At 47.9% G+C, this 15,636-nt stretch overlaps 1 protein-coding gene across 4 annotated transcripts in view; it reads left to right on the top strand.

Annotated features, from left to right (window-relative positions):
• Positions 1 to 15,636, top strand: part of LOC310889063 (unconventional myosin-Vb-like) — an 85,406-nt gene that overhangs the window by 11,178 nt on the left and 58,592 nt on the right. For 3 of the 4 annotated variants that reach the window (XM_083816060.1, XM_083816063.1, XM_083816061.1), the window contains exons 2-9: positions 3,169 to 3,279; positions 5,972 to 6,137; positions 7,551 to 7,695; positions 11,386 to 11,542; positions 12,025 to 12,168; positions 13,008 to 13,089; positions 14,461 to 14,568; positions 15,028 to 15,137. In XM_083816060.1, the coding sequence (XP_083672186.1) occupies positions 3,169 to 3,279; positions 5,972 to 6,137; positions 7,551 to 7,695; positions 11,386 to 11,542; positions 12,025 to 12,168; positions 13,008 to 13,089; positions 14,461 to 14,568; positions 15,028 to 15,137 (1,023 nt within the window). Of the gene's footprint in view, positions 1 to 3,168; positions 3,280 to 3,526; positions 3,658 to 5,971; positions 6,138 to 7,550; positions 7,696 to 11,385; positions 11,543 to 12,024; positions 12,169 to 13,007; positions 13,090 to 14,460; positions 14,569 to 15,027; positions 15,138 to 15,636 lie in introns of those variants that run through there. The other variant, XM_083816062.1, reaches the window with a different exon arrangement.

Genomic DNA, 15,636 nt, shown 5'->3' with positions numbered 1-15,636 from the left:
ACTCAAACGCCGCTTGCTTGAATCCTCAGCGATCAATGCGTTTTCCATCAGTTGTTTAGCAACGAAAAAGCCTCAGAGGTGGCCGCTGGGCCTTTCCAGCCCTGGTTAGCCAGGGCTGAAGAAAAGCTTCATAAATTCATTTACTTTTCAAACCTCCTTTGGGCTAAGCACGTGCAAAGTGATGCTCCGAGAGGGTTTGAAAAGCGTCAGTGCCGGCGAGGCGAGGCGTAAGCGTGCGGGTTTAATTCATCCTATTGGTGCTTTCTAATGAAAGTTGTCGGGTGGAAAGATTGCTCCATCCTGTGAAAATTAAACCTGGATTTTGGTAATGCTGCTTGGCAGGAGCGTGCCGGGCAGGGAGGGCGTTTGCACGGGACGATGCTGTGCTGCTTGCACCTGCACCAGCAACGGGAGGGCACAAGATGCTCGTGGTGTTACTGCAATTAAATGCTGCATCTCCTCCATTTAAAAACAGTATTTTATAATGATACCTTTATTAAAAATCAGGTGCACGCGGTGTATATTGAGCGTTTTTTGGATCCGGGCTACGTCCGTCAAGGAGGTTACGTGGAATTCAGATGGGGAATGGCACCGCGAGGGCAGGATTATGGCACGGCACTGCTGCTCGAGGCTTTGATTAATCGAGAATTAAGGGAGAGCAGGGTAATTAGCGCCAGTCAACGGGGATTTGCAGAAAGCAGCCAGGAAGGATTTAACTTTTGCGATTTTGGGGGGAGTAAAAGCAGCGACGCTTTATGCAAATCGCCGTCCGTGTTAATTTGTGCGGGGTAATAAATTTCAGGGAGGAGGAAGAGAGCCGAGCTGGCGCTGGGGGGGGGACGTGGGGACATCCATCAGCCTGGCAGCCCCCCGGGGAAGGAAACAGCTCCGACCCCGTATGTGCTGTGCCCGTCCCAGTGCAGCAGCTCCGCATCAGGCCGCTGCCTTTCCCCCTTAGTTTAGTGCTTTGAGAAAGTTAACACTTCCATTTTATAGCTGTTTCTAGGGTTTTCGAGTAAGGAAAATGCCATTTATTTACTTTTCCTTTTTCCCCTGCCCTAAAGGAGTGCATGCCCCTCGCTGTGTGCCGAAGCACTGATTTGCACGACCTCTCCTTTCTGCCTTTTGGGGTTTTATGGTGAGCAAGAAGTCGGGGTCCAGGGGGTCCCCGCTGCAGGCGGGTGCCCTACGGCCAGCCTGGGGACACCGCGGTCTCCTGGGGTGGCACAGGCAGGTGGTGGCCATGACCTCAGCTGGCCCCGTGGGGCAGAAACCACCCCCAGGGTGAAAATCTCCTTCTGAGAGGCTGCCACTGTTGGAAGTAAAAATAATAATTAAAAGGCAATGATCCACAGGTCGCCGAACAGATTTTCTTTTGGTGTGTCTTCTTCGAGACCGTTTGGAAATAGTGGACCATCCTATTTCTTCCATCCTATTTCTTCCTCGTGTAACGAGGCTGGCACTAAGCCCAGTGCAGAGAGGGGAAAAATAGAAGCGTGCTTTTCCTTTTCGAAGCAAAACGCCCAGATATTTGTCCCGGTGTCGTTGGCCAACGCTTGTGTCCAACGGCTTGAGCCTTTCTAGCTGCTCGGGAGGCTGCGTTAGTGCTCAGCAGCCGAACAAATCCCATCCCTTCCCGTGTAATCCTGCTCCTAATCTGCCTCCGCAGCGGCAGCCTGCTAAAATCTAAATCAAATCATGAGGCGGGGATTGAGTTTATTCACCAAAACCTCTGCTTAATTTGGGTCGAATAGCGCGAAAGGCTCCGAGGGCGCTGGGTTGTTCCAGTTGGGTGCGGGTTGGGTGTAAATGTTGATTTTCTCCCTTGAGTCTTGAGCCAGGATCTGGAGCCAGCCACCCAGCTGAGCACAGATAATGCAAAAAACACGTTTGAAAAGTGTCCCCGAGGGTGGGACAGTCGTGCCGGAGGTGAGGTTGTAGAAGTAGAGGCTCTCCAGCCTGGATGGGGACTTCCTTTTGGCTTGGTTTTGGTCACCCGGTGGCTTTGAGCTCATCCATCTTCCCCGAGGGCTCCTCGTCCTGGCCAGGGCTGGCTTAGAAAAGAGGTTTTTTGGGAAAAAAAATGGATGCTTGAGGAAATGCTTTCAGATCGGGTCATAACAGCCTCTTCTCCCAGGCAGCCTGCGGCTATCCGTTAGGGTGGGAAGGCCTCGGTTCGGGGGCGCAGGTGCCGGAGCAGCGATGGCTTTGGGGTTTCCCAGCTTGGGAACGAGCTTGCAAAGACGTCGCAAACGCGGCCATCTGATTGCTTTCCCCGCTGCACGATCCCTTGGACGTGTGTACGCACGAGGAAAATCACTTTTATTATTGAAACTCCGTAGTTTTGCAGCCGGGATGGACGAAGGGATACAAAACCCAGAAAGGTTTTGATTTTGTGGCTGCCTTGAGGCGGGTACGTCCTGATCCCCGACTATTTCGGGCATTTCTGGAACGCGTTTGATCTCCGGGCGCCGGGAGGAGAGATCAGCCCGGGGAAACTGGGGCGAGGAGCAGGGGGTGAGGAAAGGCTGTGCCCAGCTTGACCTGCTCCTTTCTCCATAGCAAGGTGAAAACCAGGGCTCCTGGCCATACCAGCCAGGGGTATTTGCTATATTTACGTATTATTTAGCCTTATAAGACAGGGACCAAACCCCTCTGTTTTGCAACACTGTCGGCATCGCCTGGATTTGCCCCAAACTCTCCTGTTCTGAGCAAATATTTGAGGTCTCAGCCCCCCACTGGTTATTTCTTTGGCACAGGGGGAATCTTTTAGGCTGCCAGGGCAGAGTATTTATTGAAGTTGGAATTGCAGTGTTTCATAAAAAGCTTCTAAAAGGTGCTTGGAAATTAAATTCCCTGCTTACCTTGAGTTTGTACCCTGCTTTGTTTGATTGGTAGCAAGCCAGTTGTATACCTTGCCCGGGAGAAACCTGATTGAAAGTCTGCTTGGAAATCAGACTGCTGGCTTATAATTTACCCCCAAACCTAAAATTAGGACTTTTATTTTCAGGCTGACACAACGTTTTAGCAGCTCTGACTTTACAATGAATGGTGGATTGTGTCCACGGGGAATTAATTTATTTCTGACTTAATTTCTTGATGTTTCGAGCTTTTATTACTATTTTTTTTCCCGTGTTTGAGCTTTTCTTTCTTTCTCCCCCTCTGCAGTACACCAGGGTTTGGATTCCTGACCCTGACGAAGTTTGGAAATCGGCCGAAATTATCAAGGATTACAAAGAGGGAGATAAAAGCCTCCAGCTGAAACTTGAAGATGAAACTGTAAGCTTTTGAACATTGTTATTCTTTTCGGTAATTTAAACCCTCAAATTAATGTGTGGGAAAAAAAAGGCCTGAGCCATCTCACATTTTTCAGAAAACATTTTTAAATGCCTCAGCTCTTGCAGCTTTCCCCTGCCTGCTCCCTCTCCGGGTGCTTGTGTTAGAGGAGGCTGCGAGAAAAGCCTTTGACCTCCCTCAACGCCTTTCATCCTCCGGCAAAGTTGCGATAGCAGAACAATTTTATTTTTATGTAGCAGCGGAGTGTTAGAAATATCAGACTATGGGTTTTTGCTGCTGAGCAAATTGGAAGGAGCATGGCTGGTAACATCTACTTGAGACTGGACACCGATGGAAAATCAAATAGGACATGATCCTATGGTAAAAGATACTTTTTTTTCTGGGCTATATTTATTCTTTGTGCATTAAAAAAAAAAAAAAAAAGCAGGATGGAGGCTGGGGTAGAGTGGCTACTCTCTGTCCTCAGCCCAGAGCTCGTGGTCTGGGACATCCTATAACTATAGGGGCTGCAAGTGGAGTTAACCATGGGGATTTGGGTGTTTTTTGGGAAGGGAGCAGCCGTGCCATGCACCTGCCACGAGGTGCATCCCACCTGCATGAAGAAGAATGTGGTTTTTTCAAGAAGAACTTCACCTAAACCAGCTTTCCTCGCTGAGCAAGCAGGGTTCCCGTGATCACGTAGCAGGTGATCTGCTCTGTAGCTAAAACATTTAAGAGAGGCCGCTTTCTCCAAATTGGAAATCCTCCGAGGATGGTGAGTAATTCACGTCCCTTGCCAGCCGCCCGTTTCCACGCGGGGAATACTTTTTACCGAATGACTTAATGGCAAGATGGAGAGGAGGAATGAGGCACGCTTGATTAGGCTGCTCTTCAAAACAATTTTGCTTTCAGAGCAGCAAATGCGGGCCAGTTGCAGGACGTCAGCGTGCTGGGCTTGAAAAGGAAGGGATTTGCGTTGAAATGTGTGCCTGGCGTGCTTTGGCTTGTGGAGCTTTTTCTTGCACCGGCTTTGTTGGGGTCAGTCCCTGCCGTGCTCGTTGTCCTCCCCATTTTCTCTTCCCTGGGGGAAATGCTGATGTTTTGCAGGGCTGCGTGACCTGTGCCAGCAGGAAGCACGCCGGTGGGTTGTCTGCAACCAAAAAGCAGCGTAAAAGCCCAGCATCCGCACGTGCCAGTTCAGCCCCCTGTCCCCATCAGCTCTTTTAGAGTTGAAGTTGAGTTTAGATTGTTAAATTGAAGTCTTTCCTCCAAGTTATTTGCGCCTTTTACTGTAATACATAGGGGGTTTTTTGTTTTAAACCTTGTAACTGTCATTCAGCGTTGTGTTGTACCTTGAGTCAGAGCAGGTTTTTTTGTTGGATCCCACCTGTTTCTGTCAAACACGACACAAAGGGATACAGAAGTTTTTTCCTTTAATAATTCTTGCAAAACCTTTTTAATGCTCTTCCCCACAAAGCCCTGCCTGGACCCCACGTCATGTTGGGCTGAAGAGCATCACCAAAGGGGAACCGTGCAGGTGTGCATCAGATAAAAAAAAAAATCAGAGTATAAATAACTTCAGGGGAGTCAAAGCTGTTGAAAGCAAGCCTTTAGTTCCTGACAGCCAACATGCATTACCCAACGGGTTAATGCTTCCCTTTTGTCCTTGCACTTTAAGTGAATTTTCACGCGTTTTGTGGTTGCTGGCTGCATACAGCGTGCTCCTTCCCAACGATGAGCTAAGTTTTAAATATCACGGGGGATCCCTGGTGTGCTTGCCATTAAGATGTGAGGCTGAGTGCAAACTCTTGAAAATTGGCATCGGCTACGTGGGATTAGAGTATAAAACCAGCCTGAGATCTCCAAACGCGTCGTGTGAGCCTGTCCTTGTGCACATGGGTTGATCCTTGTGCAGTTCACGTAGGCAGTGATCCGGCGGTGGCTTCCTTCTGCTTGCAAACTGGATTCCTCCCTTTGGCTGGGAGCTGAGCGTTGGGGCCCCTTCCTGAGACACTTATTTATTTACTCCACTGCAAAGGGAGAAAAAAAAAAAAACGCTTTTTCTTTAGTTGGTGGCTCTGCTGCTCGTCTGGGGATGAGCCAGGAGCACTTGGCGTATGGGCAGCCGTATGCTTCAATGTTATAACCTGGCTCTTCAGAGATTGAAGCAGCAGGGACTCTGCTTCTCCGTGTCCTTCTCTGCCTGAAGGGGTGTAAGGATTTGAGTATTAAAGTAGCCTGAATTAAAGATGTTCTGAAAAGTCATTCTGCTGGGAAGAATGTGGTTTATTCTGAAATGAGGCTGTCCTTCAAAGAGCGTCAAGATGCTTAGATCAGCTGAAGCTGGGGTTTTCTGTAGGCTACCTCTTACTGCCCAGAGCTGGCCAAAGGCTTTTTGCCCCAAGGCTGGCCTGAAAACAACTCAGGTGTGCTCACGTTGGAGTTTCTGGACCATCCCTGTCCCCTAGGACCATCTGTTGGCCATGGCCATCTCCAAGCTCTTTAGCAAGGGGGTTTCCTGTCTGGATCATCCAAGTCCCTGTAGTATTTAGCATCAAAAGTATGTAATTACAGTTAAAGCAGAAGGTACAGGTATTGCATTGTATCAAGCTGGAGTTATTCTTGAGTAAGTTACAAGATATTAAAGGAGCCGTTGGTTTTTGTGTTCTTACATTCCTCGTGTGTGTCTCTTCAGCTCTACGAGTTTGACCTCCAAGGCAATGAGCTGCCCTTCCTCCGCAACCCAGATATCCTGGTGGGAGAGAATGACCTGACGGCCCTGAGCTACCTGCACGAGCCTGCAGTCCTCCACAACCTCAAAGTCAGGTTCCTCGAGTCCAACCACATCTACACGTACTGTGGTGAGTGTCGCGGTGGGGCCGTGTCCAGGTCTTGTGGGCTAAAGGCTCCTTTCTAAACTCTTCTTCCTCGGATCAGTTGGTCATATACTATCTGACCCTATGCTGGGGTGAAGACTACTCTCTGAAAATTTATGTTTGAGTATGTCCAAGTGTCCAGACCATGTATTTATCTCCTGGAGAGCGTCAGGTCAGAGCACATCTACGCAGAAACTTCTTACCACCACGAGCAAGAGGCTGTGCCATGAGTAAGGTCCAGGACTGTGAATTTGGGGTGGGTGGGAAGCACGTGTGTGGCCAACAAGTTTTGGGTTATATATATCTGGGGGCAGGGGACATAGTACACGATTCTTGGTGGAAAAGCCTTATCAGATGACTTTGAGGCCAACTTGGTGGTCTGTGGAGAAAAAGTAGGACCTAGGAAACCACGGGAGAACAGCAGCATGCCAGGAAGATGTCATCCAACTCCGTGTCCATGGTGTGTTTTCCTCCCAAAAGAGAGTTTCCTGCTGTCACGGGTTTATAACGGGGACCAGATCTATGGGATTTGATGTCCCAGAAAATTGCACAATTTATCCAGTCACGAGAAGAATTACAGAACATAATTCTGTAATTACGCTACGGAAGAGTAGACAATAATGATGTTCGGTTAGCATTGTTGCCAAGCATTATTTTTTTTTTTTTTTAATTTTCTGCAAGAGAAGCTCCTTTCTGGAGACGTTTCCATCCAGCATTTGTGATGTCCAAAGAAAATGAGTGTTGATGGCAGAGGTTAGCAGTGTGTGGGTGGAAAAGACTGCGAAACAAACCTCGCTGCCCTGCCTTTTCTTGATGATTTTTGGGGTCATCGGGCTCTTAAATTCAAAGCTCAAGAAGGCTAGCTGTGAACTTGGGTTTGTCATCCCCGGAGAGAGGGGCCTGCCAAAATCATTCAAGGCAGCAGTTACCTGTGGGTGGATGGCAACAGATCGCAACCTTTATAATAAAAATAAAATTAGAAAAAAAGCTGACTCAGCCAGTTTTCTGCAGTTAAGCGGGAGAATATTGAATATTGAACCCTCTTGCTGGCACTCGAGGTGATCTTGCTAGCAGAGTAAAACCCAAGGAGGTTTTACTCAGAAGTTTAAGCCAGGGGAAAGTCCGCCTTTGCACAACGGAGATTATTTTCTATTCGTTTTTCTCACCAGTTTCATGTGCCTCCTCTGTAGCTATCCTGCAGCTTATTCCCTTGCTATCAAAGCACAGCACTTTGAAGGAGATGCCGAGATAAGAACTAGGAGTCTTTCCCATTCCTTTTTCATTTCTTTTCCCCAAGCTTTGTATTTAAAAAAAATCAATTCAGGCAAGCCCTGTAAAGCCTGAAGCCTTAACTCCAGGCTTGCTTTGTAATGTATCTGTGTATTTATCTCTTCTAAGGCATTGTCCTTGTGGCCATCAATCCCTACGAGCAGCTGCCGATCTACGAACAAGATGTCATCTACGCGTACAGCGGCCAGAACATGGGGGACATGGATCCCCACATCTTTGCGGTGGCGGAGGAAGCCTATAAGCAGATGGCCAGGTGAGTACTGCTCAGTTGCATCAAATTGTCGGATCAAAAGCAGGAAAATAGGGAATTAAACGTGGCAAATGCACGCTTTTGAGTTAGGAGGCACCTCTGGTGGGTACCTGGAGATATTTACGGGTCTGCAGAAGCAGCGTCTTCCCCAGATGAATGCAGTGTGTTTTACTTTATTTCTGTATTTATCGTGGTGCTGCGGACAGATGTGGGATTTTGCTCTTATCAGATAAGCCACGGTCTAAAAGAGGATATAAGAGGAAGCCAGAAGTTGTAGTGCCGGGGATCATTTTGCTGTAGCTGGACTCGCACCGTACATTTAGATTTCTTGTGATTTGGCTATGATTTTTTAAAAATTATTCTGAATTACTGACCGTGCAGGATGCTTTGTATCCCCAGCTCTGCTTTCGGCAGCTGGGGTGCACGTGAGCATGGCGGGACCTGGGCAGGACTGAGGCTTCTGAGTGTGTTAAATTGGCGTGAAACCATCACTTCTTTGGGTTAATTTTCACATGATTACATTATGTCCACCAGCCGATGGGGCCAGAAACACAATTTTTGGAATAAAATAAGTGCAATGAGCTGATTTTACAGAGAAAAAGGTCTCGGGTAATAAAGGACTTGCAGGAGCCTCTGAAGAAGTGTGTAGACTGGTGGCAGGAGAAGTGCCGGGCTCCTTATTTGCGTGCGCATGCATCAGCTGATGGGGTAAGGGATGCACAAACATACCGTGATCTGATCCAGGTGTAAATCTGCCAAAATGGGACTGCAAAACATTGAATGTTCTCCTGCCAAAAGCCTGCCAGGGCTTGGCAGACCTTAGCTGAGCCTTGCGATGTCGGGGGGCAAACAATTGTGCAGGTAGCGCCTTGGTTAAGCGGGAATTTTCTTCTCTCCCAGCATTAGGATCTCTGAGCAGTGCTGTTTACATTTGCTGGAGAAGAAATAAAGTAAGAAATGCAAGAATGAAGGTGGGGATGAGCTCAGATTTTACAAATCTGGGCCATAGAATAATAGCATGGAATTTAGGAAACGGAGAAGCCAAGGGGGATGTATGCTGTTTGGGGTTAGAGATGGGATGGGGAGGAGAGGGTGAGGCTTTGGGAGTTATCCCACAAGCACAGCAGTTGTGTAGGACCGCAGGATTTGCAGAAAAAGCTGGACGTTCTCCAGGGAGGGTATAAGGAAGGAAACAGGAGAGACTGCAGGTAACGCTTCCTAGGGGCTAAAGGAGAGATCCGCTGGTCTCACTTGCCCTGCTGTGGCAGGGAACAGAGATGCCACACTGCTGGGATGGCACTGGGCGAGCCTGGGCAGCGGAAAACCCCAGGAAATCCTTCCTGGGAGGCTGCAGAACAAAGCCTCCTCCTGAGCCAGCTCCGCAGGGGCCAGCTGCTGGCTTGGGCTGCAGCCAGCGATGCTCCGCGTCGCGATCCCAACGCAGAAAAAGAGCATCTGGGTGTCAGGTAGCTGATAAAAGTGGCCAGGTGAGTGTTTGGCAACTCTCTCGAGACTGCACACTGAGGAACCCCTGACCTTGTTCGCTGTGGACGAAGAAGAGCTGTGTTCTTCACCCCAACACCTTTTGCAAAGCATAAATCCCAGGAGGAGGTCATCTTCCTTGTGTGCCCCCAGGAATTCATGGAAAGAGTGGAGACAGGTCAGCGTTTTGCAGCAAATTCCTATGCGTCAAGCTGGAGTAAGCAGGATTTTCCTTGCTGCGTTTCCAGCTGCCTGGGGAGAAGGTGCTGAAACGAGCCACGAGGGACTTCGGAGCCTGTGTGGGTGTAGGTTGTCGGTGGAAGAAATTCTTTTTTCTCCCCCATCTGCAAAAAAGCACTGTATAAAAGGGTTCTCTACCCCTCAAAAAATAAAAAAATAAAAAATTGTGTAGGTAACCCATACTATTTATCGAAGATACAGCATAAAAAAAGACCCAGGTGAATACATAGCATTTGAAAAAAACATCCTCATGTTGATGCTGGCTTTTCCAGCTGCAGCATAAAATGAAATTAGAGATGAGAACGATCTGGGTCTCTGGGGGCTGTTTATCTCAAAAATGTGCACTTCTGTCCCTTTGTTTGAAGGTAGGGTTGACGATCTCAGTTTATTTCATTGCTGTTATTTGGGGGAGTGCAATGCAATTGTATTAAATCCTTACATATTTATATACTGCTACCAATGCAATGTAACACCGACACGTACTTTTAGTCCCCACTTTGGGACTTTAAGGGTGTTCTTGTTACGGTCAGGCTCAATTTGAACTACGGTGCTTAAAACATTTTTAATCTTCCTGCTGCTTTATGGCCACTAATCCTCAGAGCATCCAGCAAGACGGAGGTTAAACATCACTTCCACGGCGGAGATGCGGCGAGTCATTGACTCATGCCTCAACACGGAGAATTAGTGTCGGGCAGGGATTAGAGCTGGAGTGACCCCTGATAATTGCTCCTGGGATCTGGCTCTGCCCTCATTTGCTTCGGATATTCTTTTTTTTTTCCCCTCTTTAAGGTTTTTAGTGTGAGTGCCTTTGCTCTCTCTGCTGAGATCGAGATGAAGTTGTTCAGCAGTTTGCTTAAAGCTCTAGCGATGGCTTCCGAAAAAGAAAACAATGAAAACAACAATGAAAGAGTTGTTATATGACTTAAGTCTGGAGAATACTCAGGGTATATTTGTTTTCAGATACTCCAGCTTTCCAGAACTATTTCCAAAGGCTTAAGTTCTTGGCTGCATCCATGTGCACCAAGATATCCTCCATCTCTTCTCGCCAGTCAAAGGGCAGTCAGGAGCTGCTGGTGGTGGAAACCGTCGCTGTCCTGGGGCTCAAACCCTTGTACAATGCCCCGGCCGTGGTTTTTATCACCAGGTTTGGTGTCTTTTGGGGAATGATGGTGTTTTGACAAAGGCAAGCCAGGGGGAGGAAGGAACCACTCAGCTGAATGAGCTCCCCAGGTGGAAATGATCTTTGCCTCCCTCAACCAGTTGCACTCTTGTATCTGAAAAGGCATGGAAAAATGTCAAAATTGGTAACAAAAGGTCTTAATTATGAATCCCAGATTAAAAAAAAAGCCCAGCTTACACAATGTTACCTGGTGGCAGTGCTGATTGGATATTAAATAATGCATAATTCCGCTCTTTTGAGCTTTATTGGCTTCATTCAACTGAAGAGACACCCTGCCTGGTGTGGTTTTCATCTTCTGGCTTAAAGGAAAAAGCCTGGGGCTAAGTTCCCCAAAATGTGGGAACTTGGGCAGCATCCGTCCTGCTGAGATGTAAGGGTAAGAAGCAATAATTACCAAGTGACTTCTAGGCAAGAAGTCCAGCACTGGAAGAGTCCAGACTTGACTGTTTATTTAATTGCACGGGGGATCAAACGACTTTTGCTATTTCCTAATTTTAGGGCGCAGCAGCGCTTCGTGCAGGATTTCGTCTCGTGGTGTCTCTGCAAACGCTTGGTGATGTTCTGGAGATGTTCAGGGTGCCCTTTACGCTTTAGCAGAGAGGCATCACAATTTTCTGTTATTTACCATTACTCTTGTAGAGTGCAGAATAAATTCAGGATTCGTAATGTAGGTGGTAACAAGCCAAGGGAGGTGGAGACACAAGGAGATGGAGGATGATGGCGTGATGCGAATGTGTTATCAACAAGAGGACAGGTTGATTTATGAAAGTTTTTCTTGTCTGCTGTCACAGGGATGAGAAGAACCAGTCCATCATCGTGAGCGGCGAGTCGGGTGCTGGAAAGACAGTCTCTGCCAAATATGCCATGCGCTTCTTTGCCACCGTCGGTGGCTCTGCCAGCGAGACCAATATCGAAGCCAAAGTCCTCGCGTCGAGCCCGATTATGGAGGTAAAAACTGAAATTTCCTTCTGTCCTGCTCGCAGCGATCTCCGTTTCTCTCCAGATGTCCCTAAAACAGCGAGAGCTGTGCAGAGAGGCCGTGGGAGCTGTGCTTTTGTCTGGCGCTGGGTTTTGCTGGGGAGGAGCCCAGCCTGTGGCTGCAGAGCATCTCCAGAGGGCTTGGATAAAGCTGGTGGTGAAGGAGGGTGTGGGTGTCCTGTAAGGCAAAATAGAAGCGCGGTGGCTCTTTGGATGTTGGTGGTGGAATCACTGAAAACGTGGTATTGCCAGAATTTTTATGGAATTAAAACACACAGTGACAGAAAGGAGCATTTGTACAGCAAGCGAGGTCTTCCCCTAAGCCACACCGCTCCTTCGTCAGCTCCCGGCGCTCTCCCTTCTGCTGCTGGCAGGGGGATTTCCTCGAATCCTCCCATGACTATTTATGTAAAGCTGATTACAAATTTAATGTCTAATTTCCTTTCACGCAGGCAATTGGAAATGCGAAAACAACAAGGAACGACAACAGCAGTCGCTTTGGGAAGTACATTCAGATCGGCTTTGATAAAAGATACCACATCATTGGTGCCAACATGAGGACGTATCTGTTGGAAAAATCAAGAGTTGTGTTCCAGGTGAGGAGACCTTTCTTTCGGGGGCTGTACTCAGGGAATTCAATAGTCTGGGTCTTTTCTTTGCATTAAACAAGTCACCTCGCTGAAGGGACATTTGATTGCATGTTGGTTTGGGAGTCTAAATTAAACCGTGAGGTATCAGCAAAATGTCCCAAGACTATTCTTTTTTTTTTTTGTTTAACTTTTCCTGAAATAATCAGTGTTTCATACAATCAGTATTTCATACCATTCCTTCTTTCAAATGCAGAAGTTATTTGAGCTCCACAGTTGTGCAGATAGCCCCATTCGTCAGTGCAAGCAATCCCAGAAGCCAGTCTATTTTTTTTCTTTCTCTTTTCCTCCAATCTTTCATCTCCACGCCTTCCCAGAGGCCGCTATACGGCTTCGTTACATAGGATTAATGCAAGACATCACTCCCAGGTTTGCATTACTGCAGGCAGATATAGAATATAATGCTCATAAACATGTCAGTCAGCGGATAATGCCCCGCTCCTTCGTCCTGAAGGTTGGGAAAAAAAAATGATGCAGGCCAGTCTCTCTCCTGGCAGAGCAGTTAACGTTGGAAAATAAATCTACAGGTTGGTAACAAACGTGCTCCGTGTCACATAAACGGACCAACATGTAGATATGCAAATTGCCACGTATTAATTAGACCATGCAGACTAGGCAGGGCATGGAAATGAAATCAGAATCTTCATTTCTGAAGATCGCTGGATGCCCTGAAGCACATTGTGGCCTTCCTGGTGGGTCAGGCTCAGCCTTTTGCAGTTTTTCTAGATGGTGGGAGAGCTGCTGGCAACCTCTTCTCCCCCCCATTAACTCGGTGTTTTCCCCCGCAGGCGGAGGACGAGCGCAACTACCACATCTTCTATCAGCTTTGTGCCTCGGCGAGCCTCCCAGAATTCAAAGACCTTGGTCTCAGTGAGTATTTCCACCTCCCCGTGCTGTCTGAGGGCAACAGGAAAGCGCGGTGGGGTTAGAGATGCCTGTCGCTGCGGGAGAAGGGGAGAAGCCTGCCTGTAGCCCCTAGAAACTGCACACAAAGCTGCTGTGGAAGATGCTTGCTGAAGCAGGGAGATCGTGTGTTAATGTTGTACGAAACTTTTGTAAAGATCTGTGTTTTAAATGAAGCCTGGGTTGATCCGGCCAGTTTCTTGGCAGGAGCACTTTTGTCCTTTGAGTCTATTCGCCTTCCAGGTCCGCTGTTAATGGTTAACCCCTGGGATGCATCCCGAGTTGTTGTGCTTTTTTTCTTTGTTTTTGTCCCGTTTCCCCCTGTGATTTCACAACCACAAGCTGCCAGCGGAAATCCAAGTCTTTTTCAACGTGGCTCTTTAAAAGCCCGGTCTGCGTTTGCCGTGACTGGGACACCGAAGGCTGAGAGCTCCCTGGTGCATCACCCAGGGCGTCCTGATGCTGCTGTGCAGCTTTCAACTTCACTTCTCGAGGGAGAATGCGAAACGGCAACAGCTGGCACCGCAGGAGGCGGTGGGTGCGGGGCTGCTGTCCCACGGGGCACTTCTCTGGAGGAGAAGCCTTTTTGCATCATTTCTACTCAAAATTTGATGATGTCGGTGTGTGTAGTCTCCAGCTGTGCTTTCCCACGCTGCTTGTGCGTTTGCTTAAAATGCAAAAAAGAAACGATTCTCTGCAAAAACGTGAAGCTCTGTCTTCGGTGTTTTCTCCCCTTTTTACTAAACTGAGCAAGATGTTTGTTTTCCCATATCAAAAGTAGGAGCTGTTGCTTCTCCTTGGAGTCTCACACACACAAAGAACTGTTGTTGCCCCGTTTTATATTGCAAAATGCTGGAAAAGAGTCTCTAAACTTTCTTGAGCCCAGCAAAGCGATCCAGTAAGCTGGTTCTTCAGGTAGGGCAATGCACGAGATGTGCCGAAAAGTTGAATTTTAAACTGGCAAGTAAATGTGTGACTTAACACGTGGGAGCTGGCGTGCATCACAGCGCCCTTTCTAAGCCTGGTGTTGCCCTGAAATAACTTCGCAGAGCGCGGATGCTTGGATGGGGTCACGAATGCTGACTCTGCTGGCGTCTCTCCATGCCCTTTGCCCCCCTGTGTTCGAGGCATTATGCTGAGAAGGTGCTAAAATACTTGAAGCTGTCACGAGTAGGTAAAAATATTTAAAAATATATTAAAAAAAATCAAAAGTAGGAGATAAAGGTAGGCAGATCCTAAGTCAGATGAAAGCTTTGATCCAGCAGGCTGGGGATGAGGCGAAGCGGCTGTGGTGGGCGAGTGCTGCTCGCTGAGGCTTTTTTGTTTCTTCTTTTCTAGCCTGTGCTGAAGACTTTTTCTACACTTCTCAGGGAGGCGGCACGTCTATCGACGGCGTGGACGATGCTGATGACTTTGAGAAAACCAGGCACGCCTTCACCCTGCTCGGTAAGGGGCTGCTGGGCTCGGAGGCTTCCCGGCAGCAATCTCAGTATTTTGCCTGAAAAAAATCCATCTCCTCCATCTTTCTTTTGATCTACCCCTAAAGGTGTTGCCAAGCTCGTGGATTTGGGGTCTTGTCTCTGGCCCAGCCTGGCTCACCTCTTGTTAATTAATGCCAAGCAGCATCCTTGGCTTTGCGCACGTTCACAGCAGTGGTCAAATTGCTTTGATACGACCATTTCTGTAAAGACATAACAGCACGTGAGGGGCTCCTCTGGCATCTGAGCTGTTGTTTCGGAACCATGGGGTGAGGATGGGTTTGTTGGGATACTTCTGATAAGTCCCAAAAGTCACAAAATCAGCAGCCCAGGCGGGGAATCGAGCACCACGAGCGCTTCAAAATGAACTGAAAATTGCAGTTTGTGTCGTTTTGTCGTGAAAACCAGCTGTCGATTGCTCCCCTAGGAGTGAAGGAGTCTCACCAGATGGCCATTTTTAGGATAATCGCTGCCATTCTGCACCTGGGAAATTTGGAAATTCAGTCGGAGCGGGACGGCGATGCCTGTAGCGTGTCGGTAGGTCACCAGTGGGAGTGGGGAGCTTTGTGTGCTCGTCCATCAGCCCGTGCTGAGTGTGCTGTGCTTTAAGCAGTGCCCTTTTGTCTCCAGTCCTTTTCCTCCTGGCATTATTTCCTGGCTGATCCATTTTTCTTGGGAAATGGTGCCTCATTTCTCTTCTTTAGCCTTCCCATAAGCAAGATGATGGAAAGGTTGTTTGCCTCTGTATGTCAGCTTTTCTGCTTTCTTAAAAGTCTTGGTTCATGCCCTACTGGGGGGGCAAAATCAATTTCCTACAAGCACTTTGCTGCTGGCAAAGCCACCAGGATCCAAGACTCAAAGGAGGGTGGCACAAGCTGCTACGTATTGCAGTTAATTAGCAAGAATAAATAAGTTTAAAGATGCCTTAGCTGGGATTTTTCCCTTTCTTTCTGTTGGTTCAGGGTTAAAAATAACTAAATAAATAGATGATATGGAGAGCACTGTCCTATCAATTATCATTGCATCCCAGACTGGG

Source organism: Anser anser (assembly GCF_964211835.1).
Source record: "Anser anser genome assembly, chromosome: Z".
Lineage (NCBI taxonomy): Eukaryota > Metazoa > Chordata > Aves > Anseriformes > Anatidae > Anser > Anser anser.
This window is presented reverse-complemented; position numbering and strand designations above follow the sequence as displayed.